Source organism: Lissotriton helveticus, chromosome 6 (genome assembly GCF_964261635.1).
Source record: "Lissotriton helveticus chromosome 6, aLisHel1.1, whole genome shotgun sequence".
NCBI classification, from domain to species: Eukaryota; Metazoa; Chordata; class Amphibia; order Caudata; family Salamandridae; genus Lissotriton; species Lissotriton helveticus.
The window spans coordinates 1,439,736,683-1,439,758,097 of NC_136067.1; the positions used below are offsets into that span (position 1 = coordinate 1,439,736,683).

The window sequence follows — 21,415 nt, forward strand, 5'->3', positions numbered from 1 at the left end:
ACCGCTCATGAGATGAGATAGGCCATGTTAGATAAGGTTCCAGCACTGGGACAGTTTTGAGTAACACGAAGTTACGAACACTAGGTTTAACCAGATCTGCCCCTTCTCTGTTATATTTTTTCCATAGGGTAAAGTTTTTTTTAACATAGACCATGTTCTCGATTATAATCGTTTTGGGCCGTAAAAAGATATCCAATCGTCCAAGATCATTAAACCAGGATTTTAAGTATTTCAGCCAGGGGATTTTGAGCATATTATCCAGGGCCAGGGCCTCTTTGAGAAGCTGGTGATTGAGAGTTAGATCGTTATTTAGCCAGCATTTCATCCAAAAAAGCAGAGGGCGCAAGGCTAACGTATCGCCAATAAAAGGGAGCCCCTTTTCCTCATGAATGATTAAATTTGAGGTGCCCTTTGGTACTCCCAGTAGTTGTTTTAGAAAGCTATTCTCTGCCACTTAGATGGCCTTCGCTGCTCTGTATCCCCATAGCTCGCTTCCATAGCTGCCAATCGCAACACTTTTTGCCTGATACAGCTTCAGCATTGCAGCAATTGGGCGCTTACCCATTTTGCTCGCGAAGCTGAAGATGGCGGTGTTCGCCCTTATGATCTCCCCTCTTTTCTTCTCGACTAATGGGGCCCAACTTAGATGATCATCAAACAAAACTCCCAAATATGAGAAGGTTGTGGTGATGGGCACTTTCACGTTGTTTATCGTGAAGGGGTGGATGCATTTCGGGCAAGTCCCGACCTGGAGTATAAAAGATTTGGAATTATTTATGGCTAAATCCCGTTCAGCCATAAAACTGCGGAAGGCATTCAGTAGCGATTGCAGGCCTCTGGCAGTTCTAGCCAAGAGAACTGCATCGTCCGCATAAAGGAGGATGGGAAGGCCCCTACGCCCTACATAGGGAAAATCCACCCCGGTTTCGATTAGAAACTTCTCTAGCTCGTTGATATATAGATTAAAAAGGAATGGCGCCAAAATGCACCCTTGCCTTACTCCCCGGGTAACAGTAAAATCCCTCGATACTCCAAGATCATGTGCAAATCTAATATTTGCTCGCGTATCCCTGTGTAGATCCCTTAGGAAGTTGACAAGAGTGACATCCACCCCCATGGCGTCCATGGACTGCCACAATTTCCCCCGGTTGACACAGTCAAAAGCGGAGGAAAGGTCCATGAACGCCATGTAGATGGCACCCTTGCGAGCTACAGTGTACTTCCCCAGGAGCATATACAGGTTGAGACATTGGGCCAGGGTAGAGTGCCCGGGGCGAAACCCAAACTGAATGTCAGAAATAACTTTATTTTCTTTAGCCCAAGTGGTCAATCTATTTAGAACTACCCCTCCCACTACCTTGCTGTTACGGTCTCCCTTCTTCAGCACAGGGACGATCGTGGAGCAACCCCACGATTCTGGGCAACTTTTCAGCACTGCTGCGTTAAGCACAGCCGTAAGGACTGGGGTCCAAAGAGGTTGATTTGATTTAAAAAGATCTGGGAGCAGGCCGTCCGGACCTGGAGCCTTGCTACAGGTCAGGCCGGAAATGCCTTTCTCAATACATCACTCACCAGACTGTGGCCAGCAGCAGTAGCAGATCCGTACAAGTTAATTGTTCTGTTTATCAAACCTTTCTCAAACAGTCCATACAGGAAATTAACCATCTAGACTGCATCAGTTGAAACAGGATCCTGATCTCTCTTCATACACTAGCATGACCATTTTCCCCATGTCATTCTATAAGTTTTCCTTGTACCCGGATCCCACGACTCTTCGATAAGTCTCAAAGCCTCCCTAGAAAGGACTGGCTTTCTTCACATTTCCCCGAAATTCTCCATGTCATTAGACTCAAATAGCTCTAACTTACAAGTTAGTGTACCTCTCCTTGCAGACCCCTGAGAATTCCCTGAAATAGCGGGAGCAAAACTAGGAAGTCCACACTCATTTCTAGCATAGTTCGATTCCACACTTGCCATCTCTAAAAGCGAGTCACTATTACAACCCTCTCCTCTAGTTTGTGTGTCATCATTGCCACCTGAGCAATCATTCCAAAAGGCGGAAACTCATACGGACAGAGACCCTTCTAGTTCTGAAGGAAATAATTCACTCCTGATGTATCTGGATCTGGGCATCACCTGTAAAACCATGCTCACTTGACCGTTCAACCTGCTCGCAAAAAGATCCATATGAAATAGACCCCACATCTTTTCTTACTCCAGAAACACTCCCCTCTATGATTTCCAATCGCTTGCATTATAGAAATTCCTTGAAAACCAATCTGCTACATTTTTCTTCAATCCTGGGACATATTTCATCTGTGCATACACATCCCTTTTCAAGCGGTAATCCCCAAAAATCTTTGCCAAGTCTACCAAACTTTTCGATTGAGGAACTTGTTTACATATATCACAACTGAGAAATTGTCCATCCAAAACAACAATGAGCACTTTGCTGTCTGCTCTGTGAGACGCTTTGAGGCAAAGGATCCTGCCAACAACTGTTTCTATAGAGCCACATGTTGTGCTCCAGCCTTCCAAGTTTGCATCCGATTCTATTATGAAATCCAGGTTCTTTCCAAAAATTGCACTCTGGCTTCCATTTGCTTCAACCACCAAGGTAATTCCTCTATTAACTCTATAGTAAGATATAGTATACTGAGAGTATTTCAAACCACTAGGGCGGTCAACCTCGAATCTAGGGAACCGGGTTCGAGTCTCGACAATGACGCTGAACATACTGTGATTCTAGGCAATTCACTTAATCTCCCTGTGCCTAACAAAAATTAATGTGTCCTCGTGTAACGCAACTGATGCTATGCAAAGCGCTCTGATACCCGATACCGGGTCAAGTTTGTGCTATTTAAAACTCTGTAAAAAAAAAAAATAACACTTGAGTGCTTTGTTAAACACAATAATATAAGGAACCTGTACATATTTCTTTACTAGAAGAAGATAATAAACCCAAAATATGTGCCAAAATCCTTAAAAAATGTTGATTTAATTACCAAATTTTCTGAACTTCCTTCCTTATCCTCTTCAGTTTATCGCTTGGAAGCTTCAAAATTCCATTCACCGTACCTACCAGAGACCCTAAAAACGAAGGTGCTGATTACAGTGGCGGCTGGACGAGCATTCAACCGCGATCGTTTCTGGATAGGGACCACCCGACAAGTAGGTGGAGGTCCCGACCTCTGAAATACAATCTGACCGCTGTTAAGGTGGTCAAAAACATGCCATTTTGCATTGAGGCTTGTGCTGCGGCCCGGAAAGGGGCCACACCCAAGCCTCAATGCAAAAAGGTATATCTAGAATCATCCCTGCACTGTGTGGCATGCACCATTTGGTGCCTGCCACAGGGTGCATGGATATTTCAGGGGGGCACCATTGGTGCCCCCTGGGTCCTATAGTGGGGTCCCAGGAGGTACGGGAACTCTGCAGGGAGCCCCCAAACCTGCTTTCCATCTGCCTTTTAATGGCAGTTGGACCTCCAAGTAGAGGCAGAGGAAAAGGGACATCATAATTCAAGGATTAACTGTCTGCTGCCCCGTTGGATCTCTGATCCTGTCAGAGGCGGTGGTCTTTCCCCCCGACCGCATCATTCCGACCATCTGCATCGTAATCCGGTGGTCAGACCGCAGCCCTGGATGTCTGGCGAACCACCATTGACGGCCTGTCGGTGGCGGTTCATATGACATCATAATCGGGCCCCAAGTCTCTTTGATTGGAATCAAAATTACCTTTTTCCTGTTCACTACAAATCCAAGACTTTCCAAGAACTTTGCTACTAAATCTGTATGAAATTCCACTGGTGTTTTCTCCTGATCCATAACCAATATATCGTCCAAGTGAATTATCAACCTTATTCCCCTTTACCTGAGTTAAGCCACTATAGTATGGAGAATCTTTGTGAAGCGCAATATGCTGATGAAAGGCCAAAGGCAAGACACACAAAGTTTCCATAAATTCTCGTTGTGCCACAAATTCCATCTGAAATCCCTAGAAAGTTTCTAGAACCCAAGGATGTTTTGTTTACTGAACCCAGTTCTAATACAATTGGCCAAGTCTGCCGCCCAACTTTAAGGAGATAACAAAAGGGTCTACACACTTACCTGTGGAACCTCTGCTTCATCTCTGCCCTCGTGTATTCCTACATCACTGATAACTGTCTTTGAGGGGAAAAAACTCTCACCTTGGTATACTTCTTATCCCTAATCTATATTCATGAGAGAAAAATTTTCTCGCTGTACCTTGTCCATGGCAGGGGAAGTGAGCCCTTGTTTTCCTGGCCATTCCAAGAACACGATAATTGAAGACCTTTTTATTACCTCACTGAGATTTTTGTAGAGAGCAACATGAAACCACAAACTTAGATTATTTATAAAGGCGTCACAAAAAAGCATAACCATGCTGCTGGTCCATCTTCCTTACTAGCTAGTTCTACCTGCTCAGCACCTATTTTAATGGAATACTTTTGCAGCGTTAAATGGACAAAGCAGTGTTAGCATTACTCAACAAACATACTAGACGTTGAATTCATTGCCTCAATTCCTCCACATTCACATGCTTATTTATATCATAGTCCTTTTCTGCTATATCAAAAGCCTTATTTATAGGGCCACTTACATCTAGGAGGCTGTCTTTGCATGTTTGCAAATCTTTATCAAGACCTTTATGTGGATTTCTTACAGCCTTTCCAATAAAAGGCAAAAGGTATCCATCAAGTTCAGGGGTAGCTAAAACTGTATTAGCTAAGGGTGGTCTAGGACTTTCTCCGCAACCAAGCTTTCACATCTTTAGGTATTTTGTTCCTGAACCAATATTCTACATAGTAACCTACATGCTCTGAAGGGGCCCATTTTCGAGATAAAGGGTGCTTTAAAAGCTTAGGTCATACGTACTGTGGCCCAAAAGAGTGTTTAATGTGTCCTGGACCGTCCCATCATCTTTAACACCAAGAGTCTTCTGTCTCTGGGCACCAACTCTTGATCATCTGAATTAAAATCTGAGGATGAACTGATTTCAACCTCGCACTCCCAGATGACTCATCATAGATAATCGATGTATGTTTGTAAATGTTGCCTATCATCTGTTTACATATTTCTCAATGTCTGTGCAATCACAGAATTCCAAATCTGTCTATGTACGTTTCCTTTTCTGAGTGTGACTAAGACAAAAAACTAAATTTCCCAACTTGCTAAAATGGATGTTGAAAAGGCGCGCAACACACATTGGCCTCAAGGGCTTCAGCCCCCCGCCCCGTCGTGTGTGGCAGCCCGGGATGAGACACTTCCCGGGCCCGCTCACAGCCGCACCCGAGCACTTCACAGGTCTTTAAAAGACCTTGTGCATGTTAATGGGGCTTTGTTGCTGTTTCACCCCTTCTAAGAGCCCCTGCAGCTCGACTCTGCCGATTGCCTACAGATTCAGCCCCCCCCACATTTTTAGGTCTCGCCTGTCGATGCGCATGCGCATCGAGCAAGCGAGACTATGGGGGCTTATCCACTCTTGATCCACTGCAAGGAATCGTGGCGATTCCTTGCAGTGCCCGTGACTTTTAAGCTCAATGCGCATGCGCATTGAGCTTAAAAGCGCGTGCACGTCCGTCTTGTTTTACCCGCTCCGCCCCCTCCCCTTCCCGCTGTGTACCATTTCTCCTCCCCCCTCCCCTCTCCTCCGTCCGTCTTGTTTGTTTAATTTAACCCGCTCCGCCCCCTCCCCTTCCCGCCGTGTCGCATTTCTCCTCCCCCTCCCCTCTCTTCCCTCAGTCTCGTTTGTTTAATTTAACCCGCTCCGCCCCCTCCCCTTCCCGCCGTGTCGCATTTCTCCTCCCCCCTCCCCTCTCTTCCCTCCGTCTCATTTGTTTATTTTACCCGCTCCGCCCCCTCCCGAGTTAGCCCACTGCTCTCTTCCCAGCTCTGAAGATCATCCTCGGCAAAAGAGCCGCCGACCCGCAGCCAGCATCAATGCGGTACAGACCTAGGACTATGCTGGTAAGTACTGGCCTCCGGTGCAAATGCTTGTTTCCTTTGTTGAAGGATGGGACATGTAATTTCCTGCCTGACTTTAACGTGGCCGCTGGATCAGTGAGCGAATTGTGTATTTTGTCTGCCTTTCTGGCCTCTTACCAAGCCCGGTCATGTGGTTCTAGAGCGCAGATGCGTGCGAGGGCTGCAAAGAAGTAAACAAACGAGTGGGCGCTGTGGTGTGTCACCGACGAGTTGAATAAACAATTTCCCACTGCAAAAATCGTGAAATAAAGCTCTTATCTTTGATTTATGGTAGTTGCGCTGTTGAAATGAGATATACTTCTATCAGCCCCACCTCTTGACAGAATGTACACACATCATGACACCGTCCCAACTTTATTTCTTGGCAAGCAAGCGCAAATAATACAGAAATCTACCTGTTTAGCATGTACTGCAGTGCATTTCCTTAATTAGGATCCACACCACAGGGTATCCGGGTGACCCGAATGTGTAGGGACTGTCCCGGGTTTCAACATCATTCTAGCCAGTACATTTAGCAAGTAGACAAACGAGTGAACAAAGGTGATTTGTCATGCGCTCCAGTGCAGAATGAGTTAGAAGCCCTCTACGGAAAATAATTAACTGAGAAGATCTGATGTGTAAAAGTTTGCATTTATTTACTCCTTATGTTTGTTTTCTACATTGGTGTTCTGTGGCCCTCAATTGATGCAAACTTGTGGTCTTGCTTCTGTGTTTCAGCAATGTCTCGGTGTTTGGTTTTCAAAGTCTGATCGCCATGCCTTAAAAATAATGCATTTTGCAAGCTGCATGTGAACTTACACTACAGCTCGTTACAAATAAATGCATCTCTGTTGACACCACTCATTCCTTTGGACGTACCTCTTAGGCAATTGTGGGGAAGAATGACTTGTGTATTTTTAGTGTTTTGAGGGCCCAGAATGTGACAGAAAGCATTGTGAAAATGAAGTTGTTTTAAACTCACATTATACCAGAATACGGTAGGCTGTCACAAAATGTGTAAAAAAAAAAATAGGTTTAAGAAAAAAGCGCTTTCAAATTATAGATTTTTTGTAATACACCATCAGACTGTAACTCGTGCAAACATTTTTATACGTGTCCATTACAATCACGCACTCCACAGCTCAGCAGCTGACACCCTTACAGTGCCTCTCAAGTAGCATAGATCTATGTCATCACAAGGTTTCAAAGGGCTCCATCAATTAAAGCCTCACCCTCACCAACCCTCACCCTCACTCACCCTCAACCCCTCACCCTCACTCACCCTCACCCTCACTCACCCTCACTCACCCTCACTCACCCTCACTCACCCTCACTCACCCTCACTCACCCTCACTCACCCTCAACCCCTCACCCACCCTCACTCACCCTCAACCCCTCACCCTCACTCACCCTCAACCCCTCCCTCACCCTCACCCTCACTCACCCTCACCCTCACTCACCCTCACTCAGCGCAACCACAGCATCTTCACTAAATATATTTAATAAACTTTAAGCTATTGGCAATATAAAATAAAATCCATTTTATTTACGTATTAATTATTAATTGTTTTTTTAAGCCATTGATTTTTTTTATATCAATACATATAAGTCACATATAAGTCCCGTTAATACAAAACATGTTGCTTTACAAATGCTAGAGGTGTCACATTTACAAAAATTATAACTATTGGCTTTGTAAAGAAGAAAGCTATTAATTTAGCTATTTAGAAAAAACAACACATAAATAAAAAACAAAAAAAAAATAACACCTATAGCTCAAACTTTACTACTGCGAGACCTATTGCATTTCCAATGCTTGTTTTCTTAGCCACCCCACGAAATCTGACTCTAGTTGCGCCTCTGATGTTGAATGACATAGGCTGCACACCTATGGCAAGCCAAAGACCCACAATAGCTGATGCTCCCAAACACACATATGTCAATAACATTTAAATTGGCTGCTGCGAGACGTAAAGTAGATTTACGGCAAGCCGAACAAGTCAAAAGCAATGTGTGAAATTCACACTCGTGTAAAGACGTAACCATTTCCCTGTCCGAGCACGCGAAAGTCTTGTGTTCTGACAGGCTGCACGCGCCCCGTTTACAGGACAGCCCGCCCTTAAAAATAAACTCCAACAGTAAGTCACTCAACTAAGATCAAGTACAAAAGCCAAACTCCCCTTAAGTATAAATACCTGTACGTTTTAAACCATGGGAGCCGCACTATACACGTCGAAACCAAATCTCACACAGAAAGACATATTACACAAATGAGCAATAAACATAGCATGAAAAATAAAACTTCCCTCTCCCAAAACTCACCATATTACAATGTATTAACTCCCATTAAAGACACACATTCATACCTGATTGCAAAACACTACGCAACAATACAGAACAAAATAATTATCTGTTTGAGCAGCAGCGACAATTGAAAGGAGGGTCTTGTTGCACAGTGTTTTTATTGAACTCTGCAATGTTAAAAAGTCCTATGTTCTTTAAAGGAGCTGCTGCGTAGTAGTGGCTATAAAGGATATTGTATAATAATAGCCTTCGGATCTTGACATAAAATTTAACTAACATGGTGGGAAAATGGTGCCAAAATAGTGCTAAAATGAAGGGCAAAAGGTGCTACACTGGTGGAAACATTTGGACCCTCTACACTGAACTGCATATTAGCTACTTTTCAGGTTGATTTGATCTATGTTCTTACTCTCCACTTATGGAAAATGATATACAACCGTAGTAATTTTCTCTTACACTATATGCCTTGAAAATGTCTATGTTTAAGACTGTTAGACCTGGCAGCCTTGGCGTGGGTTTCCCCTGCATTTTTTGTCTTTGCCTCCTGTATTTTTGCTGTGTTGGATTTCGTTTTGCTAGTTTAGATGCTTTGGGCACTTTGCCACTGCTGTTTCAGTGGCAAATTTCAAGTGCTCCCTTTGTAAACTATTATAGATTGGTGTTTCCATGATTGGTTTATTTGGTTTACTGTTAAGTCCCTAGTACAGTGCACTGTGTGTGCCCACGGCCTGTAAACCAAATGCGGCTAGTGGGCTCACAGCACTATTTGTGCCATCCACACAAGCTGCTTTGCAACAGAGTCTCAGGCCTGCCATTGCAGTGCCTGTGTACAGTGTAGTACTGCCATGTCGACCCGGCAAGTGCACCCTCTTGCCAGGCGCTAACCTTCCCTTTTCTTATATATGAGTCCCCCCTAATGTAGGCCCAAGGTACTCATGTGGGCTGGGTGCAGTGCATGTGAAAGGTAGGACATGCTGATGTGTGTGGCATGTCCTGATAGTAAAATACTGCCAAGTTCCTTTTTCACTATTGTAAGGCCATCTGTCCCATAGGATAGAAAGGGGAGTTTGCTTATAACATCTTATAAGCATAACTGCCCATGGGAAAAAAGATAGGAAAATAAAGTTTGATATGCCTGAACTCAGAATATTAAGATGCATCTTTTTGTGAGGGTGATGTTTACATTCTGGGTTTGAAATACCACTTCTAGAAAGTAGGTATTTTCTTCCCTAACCATCCAGTGTTCCTCTGCTAGGTTGTGTATTGACTGTCTGGCTTTGAAGTGAAAGTGGCTGGGGATGTGCATGCTGTTTAGACAGCCACTTGGGGGGGTTAGGTATGTCCTACCTTTCCAGGGTAAATCGGGGCTGGGCTGAATGGACCTGGGCTGCATTCAGAGTAGGGGGGAGATTTCTTTCACACCTAATGGGCCTGGTCTGCCTTAGGCAATGGTGTCTCCACCTCCTGCCAGGAAGCTGCACCAGAGAGGACAGATCTGGTTTTGGCTGGGTAAAGATCTTCTTTGCGACAGAGAGCAAAGTATTTTGTATTACAAAAATAGGGGCCCAGACCCAGACTTTTGGATCACTTCTGGGAATCAAGAGGAACCTTTGCCAAGGAGAAGAGCTGGAGAAACTGAGGAGTAGTACTGCCACTTTGCTTTTTGCTGTCTGGGGTTGGCCTGCAGTGGCTGTTTCTGCCAAGGAAAGGACAAGGACTTTGCTGTGTGCTCTGTCCCCTATTTGATGAAGATCTCCAAGTGCTTGAAAGAGAGCTTGCCTCCTGTTCCGAAGTCTCAGGGACACAAAAACTTCACCACCAGCTCCCCTGAATTTCCTTGCTGGGAGTTCCGACCTGCTAAGAGGTACGTGCTGCGGTTGTGGGCCTTTGGAGGCTGTTTGCCGCTGGGAGCTGGAAAAGTAACGCAACTTCGAGGAGCTCAACGCATCCACACCTGTTTCCGATGCATCGCCGAAGAAATCATCGCACCGACTGCCGTGGCTCGAGAAATTGCTGCATGCTGAATCCCGTGCACCGTCTCCGATGTCCGAGATCACCACACTGATTCAGACGCAGACGATGCTGTGCAGCAGCAAGAACCAATGCATCGTGGGACCGCGGATGGAGAGTGCAACACAGTGTTGTTGTTGCCGCTGCATCGAGAATCGACGCATCCCCGATCCTCACGCATAGCATTTGGGTGCCAAGCCGGCAAGAACACCGAGGTTGCAGTAATAAACAGACGCATCACCTCCCTGCACAGTGGGAAGTTCGGGCTGGACTGTTCCCATGAGGCACAGGGTCAAGACTGATTTGCATATAGTTGGGTCTGAACTGAGGTGGCGAAGTGAGCTAAAGAATGATGATGGATTCAACCCAGATCTGTGACTGTGGGTGAGTGTCTGAAAAGTTTCAGAGCTCCATCCATCATCTCCTTGTGTTTGCTATGTTCGCCCTCAGTTGGCAGAGTATGCCCAGACGTGGGTCCCTTGCTCACTTTGCCACTGGATTCAATCTAGCCTGGCTGATGAAGGGTGTTACCCAGAAACCAGTCCCAGGATGCTTGTTCTGGTGCAGGGAAGACTTGGCTTGGCAGTTCATGCTGGGCTGTTCCCATGAGGCACAGGGTCAAGACTGATTTGCATATAGCTGGGTCTGAACTGAGGTGGCGAAGTGAGCTAAAGAATGATGATGGATTCAACCCAGATATGTGACTGGGGGTGAGTGTCTGAAAAGTTTCAGCGCTCCGTCTATCATCTCCCTGTATTTGCAATGTCTTCAGTGATCTCCCACAAAACAAATGTTACATCTGTGAGTGATTTTGCGTGCAACAACTAACGTCTTCAGGAGCCCACAAGGCTCAGATTGGAGAGATGGAATCTCTGTTTTGTGTGGGTCAACATGAAAGGTGCTGAGGATCGGTGGAGCAGGCTGTTGGGATTGATTCCCACCAACTACCCCCCACAAATATTTCTGAAAGTTTGCAAGTCGAGAGGGAATCTGAAAGCAGTTTATGGGCATGCATGCATGCACTTTGAATATTCCTGTGCCCTTCACACTGGGGCACAGGAGAGCAAAAGAACCAAGGAGACAGCCGTAAAAGATTATTGGGTGACATTTACAAGCTGCAGAGCAGTCTCAAATTGTTATGTTAACTCTCACTGCTGTGGTAAGTGGCAGCAGAACCTCATACAGTGGCAAGTCTGTGGTCCAGACATGATGGGTAAAGCATCAGCCTTCCACACCTGACTATGCTGGTGTTCTCCTGAGTGAAGCCTTTGACCCACATTGGGTAAACCGAATCCAGGAGAGTGTGCATGTCCTGAATCCATTGACATTGGCAAGTGCAGGAAATACGAACGGCTTGAATTCAGTGAACCCAAAAGCAGTATCACAAACCACAGTCGCTATAGGAGTGCCTAGTAAGTGTGGTTGAGCTAAAGTGGATCCAGTCATCCCCTAGACTTTGCAGACATTGGCACTGACACCTTGGGTCGGCAAAGGCACACCTAGTAGCAAAAGCAAAACAATAGCACTCCTGGTAAATCCTCCACAGATTATATGTAGATCTCTGCCGCCCTCAGCATTATCTCCAAACCTAGGTGAACGGCAATCACAACCCTCCCTGCTGGAGGGGCTCCTCCCATTGAAAGACACCGAAACAGTTTGGAACCTTCTTGGGGCTGATATTTAGAAAATATCAGTAGGGACCATGGCCGAAAAGGGGAATTTCAGGGGGAATCCTACATAGGTGGCATGAGGAATGCTGTGTGGTGACTACATGAGGCGTTCAAGTACCTTGGCGCATGAGTTGAGGATGTGAAGGGCTGCTTTTGCTTCAACATTATCTGCAAAGTGAGAGTCTCAGAGAGAGAAATGGGAGCAAGACCCAAACCATTTGTAGAGAACGTTAAATTAACCATCTTGAGCAACATTATCATTCCAAGTTTTTTCAGTGAAGAGGGCCCATCAAAGTGCTGCTTCTTCCCTGTAACCGGATGCATCACCTATAGCCATCAAGAACACCTTCTTGATTTTAGATTGGAGACTCTGTTTTTCAGTTGACTAGACATGTGTTCCTCTTCCAAAGTGTGTGTTGTTTCCCCATTTCACATAGCCAGTAAAGACATGGCAGAACTTTTGATACTGTGAAAAGAGAATTGTAAAAGGCGATAGTAAAGTGCATGATGCTCCACCCATCCAGTTTGTCGATGCTTCTTAGTGGCAATTCTGGTATATTCATTTGCCTGACCACATTTGGAACTGTTTGGAAGGATGGTACAAGAAGGGTACTGGTCAATGGCTGCAGAATCACCATAAGAGATGAGAAGGTGTGAAGCTGTCATGGATTGGTTGGAACACCCTGATCAAAAGAGGAGACACTACAGAAGAAGGTGCCTCAAGAGCAAAAATCTTAAGCACCTGAGACTGTAGACTGTGGCTCTGGGACAGGCTGTAGAATGCAAAGATGGTGATCTTAGAGCTGGATCCTGAATCACATTCGTTATTGGCCAACCTAAGAACACCCACTAATAGTGAATAAATGCTTGGCATGAAAAGTTTTTACCATAGCTCAATTGATCAATACTCATAATATTAAGGTAAGACTTTAGACCTAGGTGGTCTCAATAAGTGTGGTTTGGTAAGTGTTGGTAGGGGAAGAGACGTAAGGTGCAAGAATCAAAGGGATCCACAGGGGAGTTACTGCAGACTGAAGGCTTGGATCTTCATCAAAAATTTGGAGGGTAACTGTGAGCTCTGGTTAAAGGGCATGGGGAAAAGCAGTGTCTAGGGAAGGAACGATGACTTCATGATGTAGGTAACAGGGATGGCAAATTAACTGTGAATTATTTCCTCGACTGAGTAGGAAAGAAAGCATTGATCACTGGGTACAGGTGCTGAAGGATTAGGAGGGAGAGGTGGACACAACAAATGCTGATTTCGGTGCTTTTGGTACTTTGGTTTCTACACAAAACCTGCCTGAACACTAATGTGACAGACGTTTACGAGTTCAAGAGAGATTTTAGTGATGCCCACATGAATTTACAAAGCTACAACTACCCCAGAAATTGCGCTATCCATGGAACAAATAGAGTAGACGACACAATAAATGCATCGTGGTAAGGCACTAGATAGAACCTTACCACCTTTCCTGCAAAAAAAATCGGATGCCCTTCTCTTAATTAACTAGACACCTACTCAAAATGTTTTTGGACACTGATGAAGTGTGGTGTCGTCTCCGAGATCTGAGAATAGCAGCAGTCTCTAGGGCCAGGGACCTGAGAGACCTTTGTGCATTCTACGGGTCATTGTGATCTGATTGATGGAATCCAAGATCCTACAAAAGTACTAGTAATAAATTCTACAAAGTGACCCGAGGTTTAGTTGACTCTGACCAATCAGGATTTATGCCACAAAGGTTGATGCATTCCAATTTAAGGAGAATGTATAATATGTCGTAGACACATCTAAATGACGTAACCCCTTGAACTTCTTTTCACTCGAGTTTCTTCCTCAACAACTTACCTTCCCTGGGTTACATCAGAATAATTCTGGTCAATCTGAGGAGCTGAGCATCTAAGTAATCGAGAGCACTGGCAATTCATGACATTTGCACCCTAAGCACTCAGTGCTGCACTGTGTGTATGTATGATTTTCCTGTTAGTACAAGAAGAAAATGTCCAATCCTGGGATTGCTAATAAGAAAGATTTACGGGAAAGAACAGCCTATTGTGTCCATCCATTAAATAGAAGTTATTTGTTCTTCTGCAACTGTGTGGTGGCAAGAACTTGCTGGTGCCCCTGTGTATGTTGGATAAATGGTGTACCTCGTGGATAAAACAAGGTAGCTCACTTGACATCAAATGACCTTGTTAGGTGCCAAGATGGTATGAATAAGAATTCCCCCTGCCTGCTATTTTCATCTGGATCGGATTTGTTTTGACCATCGGATTTGTTTTGACCATCGGCTTTGTCTTTTTGCTTAAAGTAGAGGCTTCAGAATAAAATACTGAAATTAATTTGTAGTAAAGTCATAATAAGAAGACCATTGGAAATGTTTAATTGTTGCCTAGGCAAATGCAAAAATATTTCCATTCATAAAACATTTGTTTTTAGCCCATCTGGAGGTGTACAAAGGCAAACATGCCCATTTGCTTAATTCGGGGGCTAAATCTGGCTATGGGCTTGCCTGATTACTCCCTGTCATTGTTCACACAAGGGTGCAACGTATGGACACCCTTACTCCTTAATTCAAACCTTTCTTCATAGATAAATAATTTGGAATGCACAGTGTTCAAGTGAATAGTGAACACATTACTCTATTCTTTCCCACCGTGAAGCTGCCCACATGCTAAGCATGTATAAAAGCACCATAAATATTGTAATTTTTTTTTAATGTTTTACTGAAATTTTAAGACGTGTGTAGCATGGGTACTTAAAGCATTCCCGGGGGGAAACAATGGCCTTTGTATATCCAGGATTCATGCATTTAAATATTTAATAGAAAGAACAGATCGATAAACTTTCTTCGTAGAGCCAACCCCCAATAAACGTGTAACTTGCCTTTATGAATGTGGAGACTGGTGTGCTTTGCTTGACCTTGATGTGAAAATTTTGCACATGTACAAACTTGTAGAGACCTTAGTGCATTAGTCCCTAAATGTTATCGATAAAAAATAATCCTCACGGATGTGGAAAGCATTATTTTGCTGACAAAATTTGCCTTATGGCTTATTAGGAAGTTATGTTCTTTTCTGTAGTTTCTCAACTAGAAGCAGAAACCATAAAGGATTTAAATGGATCATTCATATCATCTGCACTAAGAAGATCCACAATGATGAGTGATACCGATGCAAATACCACAATGCACGATCAAGTAACATCCAAAGCGGATCAGTTTGTCAACACTGTAAGAACATCTATGAGGCTTCAAAAAGTAAAACAGAAACTGGATTCTGTAATGGTAGGTCAAAATGACATAATTTAAAAATTCTAAACTCATCTTCCTTTGGTACCCTTGGTGGATCCTATTTTCAACATTTTATACCTGTCTTTGTTTAAGAACTGCAACATTACCGGAGATTTTGTTTAGACTTTTTCCTTAAATTATATTAATTTTTGCACTAGAAAAGTGCCAAAATGGTATCACAGAATAGGTCCGCATATGGTATCTGAACTGGTGAACCCTGTCCAAAAGTGTCAAGAAATACATCAAGGTGAAAGTTATGACCTATAGAGACCTAATGTTTTGTTTAGCCTATGTGTTCTATACAAATAGTGTCCTCCCAGTGCAATTCTCTATAGCCCTGAAATCACTGGGGCATTCCTTTGGCATCCATGTGTCTTGGAATCAATGCCCTATGTGTGGCAGATTAATTTCAGCCAGAGTACTGCAGCTCAGATTCTAAAATGTCTCTTCATTTTATAATATAACTCCTATTTAGCAAAATCTACAATATTTACGTCTGTGCTGGATTCAACTTCGTAATCACTGCCAAAGCTCGGCAGCATGCTGAACCTATTTGTTTTCAGTTGTAAATGGTATACAGTGCAGTGTGAAACTACTACCTTACTTCCCAAATTGTTATTGCATTGGGAGTCATTACAACGCTGCCGGTACATTGAAAGTCCCTTTACATTGTTGTTTTTTGCCTCAGAAGTGCCTTTATTTCATAATTAGGTAGGTAAGCATTATGTTATTTTATTGTTTAATTTATTTTTACTAACCATGAAAACAAGCTTCAGATAAGCATCATACAGAAGTATACTTTTTTGGACTGACATATAGTACAGATACCATATAGCGAATGGTATGGTAAGCATTATTTTAACCCTATATTTGATATATTTGTATATGTATTCACTTATTATTACACATTTTAAATAGGTATATATCTATTTAATGATGTATACTTAATTCTAAATTAACAAGTTTAATACAAAAAATGTATTTTATTTACTTATATTCAGCGTTATTGGTTGCACTACCCTGACCCATAAAAACTCCTTACTAATCCTAAATCTTATACCTGTTAGCCTTAGGGTGGTCTTCCCCCAATCTTTTTGCCTGCTCCCCTCCTGTTTGATAAATTTCTATTTTTTTGGCTTTGTTGCTAACCAGTGCTAAAGTGCTTGTGCTCTCTCCTTAAAACATGGCAAAATTGTCCTACACCGGATTGGTACATTTAATGTACTTCTAAGTCCCTAGTAAAGTGTTACAACATGTACCCAGAGCCTGTAAATTAAATGTTACTTGTGTGTCTGCAGCACTTGTTGTGCCACCCAATTAAGTAGCCTTTTCAAATATCTCAGGCCTGGCAGTGTAGCCTGTGTGCACTCTTGTTTGATTAACACGAGTTATTGAATTTTCAATAAAAAGGTACAAAAAAGGCATGTTGGCAGTCCGTAGAAAATATGGTGTTAGCAGTTTACCAATATTAAGTACAGTCCCCGTCTCTAATCCACCACCTCTCCCCCACATCTCCCACAGTACAGCCATAGATAATATATCGTCCAATTTAACTGCTAAGCTGAAGTATTCCCAACATTTACCCCAGATTTTCGAAAATGTTTTTGGGCACCCACCAGCCTTAAAAATTGGTTTCTCTTCCCTGGCGCACCAGTCCATGCCAGCCCGCCACTGCCTAAACTTCAGGGAATCAGGGCATTTTCAGAGTTGCGCTATGTCCCTTTTGGCCACCAGGGTCGCCAGCTGTGTGCACTTTCAAACTGCCAATTTGACCTAGCAAATTAAACCTAGGCCTAAACCTCTCTTTTCAATAAATATAACTCACCCCTAAGTTAGGCCCTTAACAGCCCATGGCGCAGGATGCAGTGTATTTAAAAAGTTGGATGTGCACTCTTAAGGTTTACATGTCCTCATTTTTCACTACTATGAGGCCTACCTCTCCCGTAGGATAATACTGAGTTACCTTTTTACATTTAATTTGTGATTACTTTTGTTTAGGAACAGGTAGAAATGTCATGTTTGGCCTCTAAAGCTTTGTAATTTATAATCCTTTTTAAGGGTAAAGTCTGATTTTAAGTCACAGTTCTGACAATGGCACTTTTAGAAAGTTGTCATTTTCTTGTTCTAATTATTTGGTGCCCGCAGCCAGTCTCCTGGGTCACATGAATGTGAATATAGTGGCAGTTGGCCTTTGTGTATTCTTCCCAGACTGCTAGACAACGGGGGACTAGGTGTTCGTAGGAAGGGAGGGGTAGAGCTTTTCCTGCCTGACTTACACTTCAAAGAAGCTACCTCAACAGTCTCAAAAAGAATTTCACATCTGTCTTTTGTCACCCTAGACCTCTTAGAGTCTGGACAGGGAGGAAGGAAATTCCAGAACAATAGAAGTTTCTTTCACTTTAAATCTGGCATCAGGTGTAAAAATAGGACTCTCAGTCCCTCTCTTCAGTTATTTCCTAGACCTGCAGAGCACATGCAGAAGGCCTCCCTTGTATTTCAGAAGACTGCCATGATCTTAAGGCCTGCTATGTACTTTAGAGGCTACCTTGCTGCTTGTGGCCTTCTTTGTAAATCAGAGGTATGCCCTGCTGCTACCAGACGACTGCCCTGTTGCTTGAACCCAGGACTGCCAGAAAGACTCCAAGGGCTAGTTGGCTATCCTCCTATTCTGACCTATAGGGACACAAAAAGATCCAACAACTTAAACCATGCACTTGGACCCTGTCTGAAGTGAATCCTGGTCTCCAAATGGTGCCCGCCTTGTCCTGGACCCTTGGAAGTGATGCTAAAAATACCCAAATAGCCAAAACTCAATACTTGAGACTTAAAAGGTTTTTAGCCCAAAAGCGCTTTGAGAACAGACATGAGACCAGGACCTACCTGCTCGCCGATCCACCCAAGTTCTATCGCCAGTTAGCCTGATTGCCGTACATTCCGCTGCATTCTTTTCCACAGCAGCAAATCCTGTCCAGCGGCTCCTCACAGAAGGTGAAGCAGTCATCGGCTACCGCCTGCAGCTTCATCCTGCTGAAGTTTGTCGACTTCCAAAAAATGGACAAAGTCCAAATGTAGAAATGTTCACTGCGACTTAGTCCTGCAGCTTCCCAATGACAACCCCTCCACCTCAGACACCTCAGGCTGCCTTTACTCGCAGAACTTTACATACTCAATTTTCCTCAAAATGTCTTCTAAGTCCGAAGGTAAGTCGAGACTGGGCCCAATCCACTTTGTGCATCTGAACCACGCTCCATCGTGGTCGGACATAACTTTCGTCTTAGTCCCAGTCTTGTGCAACCAGATACCCATTGTTGGTGCTTTGAACTCTGGGCTCTAGTCTTTAATAAAACCTAAAAAAATTATAACTCTGGTCCTTCTGATTAGATTTTTGTCTTTTTGGTGTCTAATACTTTATTGCATTTTACTCTACTTTTTGAAATTAGTGTAGGATTTTTCTTGCTTTGTGTTTTCACTTTAATCTTGTTTGTGAAAAGCATAAGTACTTTACACAGTGTCTCTAAGTTAAACCTGACTGTTTTTGTTTCAAGCTACCAGAGGATTAAGCAAAGGTAAATTTAGAGACTTTTGTGGTTCACCCTGACAGGGATTATGGTTGTTGCTTTGGAAGGGTTCACACACCCTCAGCCAAATATCCAATTAAAAAAAACGATACATTATCCAGTAATGAACCCTAAAATCTCCAGATTTATAAAACCTTGACCTTAAAAATTCATTACTTCCCCTGATCACTCTCCTAAAAGCTCCTGCTTGTCCCTAAAAACAACCCAACCCTGAACTCTAAAATCCCCTTACCATGCTTTTTTAACTGTATTTTATTGATTTTATGCAAAGTAAAAAGTTCGAAAAAACATTCAGTGTAAGTGGATAGTGCCATACATATTCCCATGGCAATTACAGGTACATTATTCTTAAGTGGAAACACCTACTAGCCGAGCCAAAATCAAGGCACCTCGGGTATGTTACCAAGGCAACAAGGTAGTCACTGTACAAGGAAGCACCATTGCACACTTGGTCATTAGAAAATCTACGTGAATATTAGCCCCGCACAATCAGCCCTCTGTCTCAGATCCACTTATGGAGCTCAAATCACTGCCATCCTTTAACATACCCAGCAATGGAGCCCACAACATTATGGGATCTGCTCCCCTTTCATCAGTACGAGACACTCTCATGTGGTGTTCTTCTGCTACTCTCCATTCCAAGAGATCTCGGAACCAGTTATCCAACAGGCGGGTCCTTGTACCCATCCATGCAAATGCCACCCGTTTCTTCGCCAATAATAGGGCCAACTGGACAAGTCTGTGAAGGATTTTAAGTCCTTTAGGGCGCATCACCACTCCCAACAAGCAGGGTTACGGCATCAACAGTATTGTAATCCCAGTGGCTGTCTCTATGCATGGCACTACCTATCCCCAAAAATCCAGGACTCTTTTACATTCCCATTCGAGGTGAATGAAAATGGCTCCAACAGTAACACATCGCCCACACTTAGCTACCTTAGCGGGATCTGTTTTATTCAGACTATGTTAAGTGACATAGACACGGTGTAGAAAATGAAAATGCAGCAGCTTAAATCTGTTGTTCCAAGACACGGTACACACAAGGCCCAACAAACTCACCCAATCCGAATCTTAGATGGGCATTCCCAAATCTCTTTCCCACACCCCACGAGCTGGGAATTATCAAGGTTGCATGTAACCCACAAGAGCTTTGCAAAAGAGGGTAATTAGGTGGTGTCCCTCTCTCCACTCAATAAGACCCTCAAGCACATCCGAGGCCCGGGGCTCCGCTGGGAAATCCGTCCAGTGCTCCTTTAAGAAAATCTTCAATTTTAGCATAATGTAAAATATAGGTTGGTCCAACTCCAAAAGAGTCCTGAGCATCCAGAAATGTAATGAAGATATCTCTGGGGTGTATATCACCCGCTGCCAGACACCCCCCCTCCCCTCCATTGTTCCATAGGCATGTTCATACCTATATTCGTAAAAAGAGCCAGATCCCACAATTGTAGCTCCCTACAGAAGGGGCGCCTATGGAGAACCTTTTGGACTACCTTCTACCAAAGGTCTGCCGCGTTTCAAATTGAATATGGAACCATATGGTTCAACCCGCCCCTCGCATCGACAACTGGGGCAAAGTCTTGCCACAGAACTCCGTCCCCAGGAGTTGTTTCTCTCAATTCTTAGACTCTGTGAGCCATCTAGCAGCATGCTGCAAGTGTGCAGCATAATAGTAGAACTGTATATCTGGGACTGCTCATTCCCCCCTCCTCCAAGTCCTTATTGGTCGTTGTCAGCGCCACCCTGATGCGTTCACCCGCCCATAGGAGATTCACCAACAGGCTATCCAGCTTGCAAAAAAACGCTTCTGCAACGGAAACATAGAATTCTGAATGAGGTACAGGCAGCGCGACGGAAAACCCTTTTAACCACAGCCACCCATCCTATCCCTGTAAGAGGAAACTTATTCCAGAATTTAGTAGTGTTCTCTGCCCCATCAAAACCCTGTCTATGTTTTTGCATTGATGCTGGCCTCAGTGTGCATAACCCAAATCCCCAGGTACTGAAACCCCTCCAACTTTCCCGGAGATCCACATCTGGCAGCTGGTCCATCTCCCAATTAAGCCACCAAAGGGGAACAAGAGTGACTTGCAGACATTGATCCTAATCCCTGAGACCTCACCAAAGGAACCCAGTAACTGCATCAGATTGGGACCAAGTCATCGGGTGTTTGCGCATCCTCGTATAGCAGAATTAATGTGGTAATCGTTCTCCACCCTAACCCCCTAGGGTTATAGCTCCACACTCAGCAGAAGTTGAAAGGGTTCAATTGCTAAGGCAAATAACAGGGGCAAGTGAGGGCGCCCCTGACGAGTCCCCCTCCCCACTGGCCATGCTTCAGAAAGCTCACCACCCACCCTCATACGTATAGATGGGTCAGTATACTGAAGTTGCATACAGGCGCAGAAGTTGGGGCCAACCCCCATGCCCTGCAAGAGACTGCCAATAGAAAGGCCCACTCCACCATATCAAATGCCTTTTAAAGCTCAAAGGAGATCAAAGCCAGCTCCCGCTCTCCTTCCAAAGCATCATGTAGTACCCACGGATCTTAAGAGTGGTGTTACGCACCGGCATGA

The 21,415-nt window shown here is 43.9% G+C and overlaps 1 protein-coding gene across 4 annotated transcripts in view; it reads left to right on the top strand.

Moving 5' to 3' along the window:
• Positions 1–21,415, top strand: part of AHI1 (Abelson helper integration site 1) — an 862,008-nt gene that overhangs the window by 499,566 nt on the left and 341,027 nt on the right. For all 4 annotated transcript variants that reach the window (XM_078649231.1, XM_078649230.1, XM_078649229.1 and 1 more), the window contains exon 18: positions 15,053–15,255. In XM_078649231.1, coding sequence (XP_078505357.1) covers positions 15,053–15,255 — 203 coding nt within the window. The remainder of the gene's footprint in view (positions 1–15,052; positions 15,256–21,415) is intronic.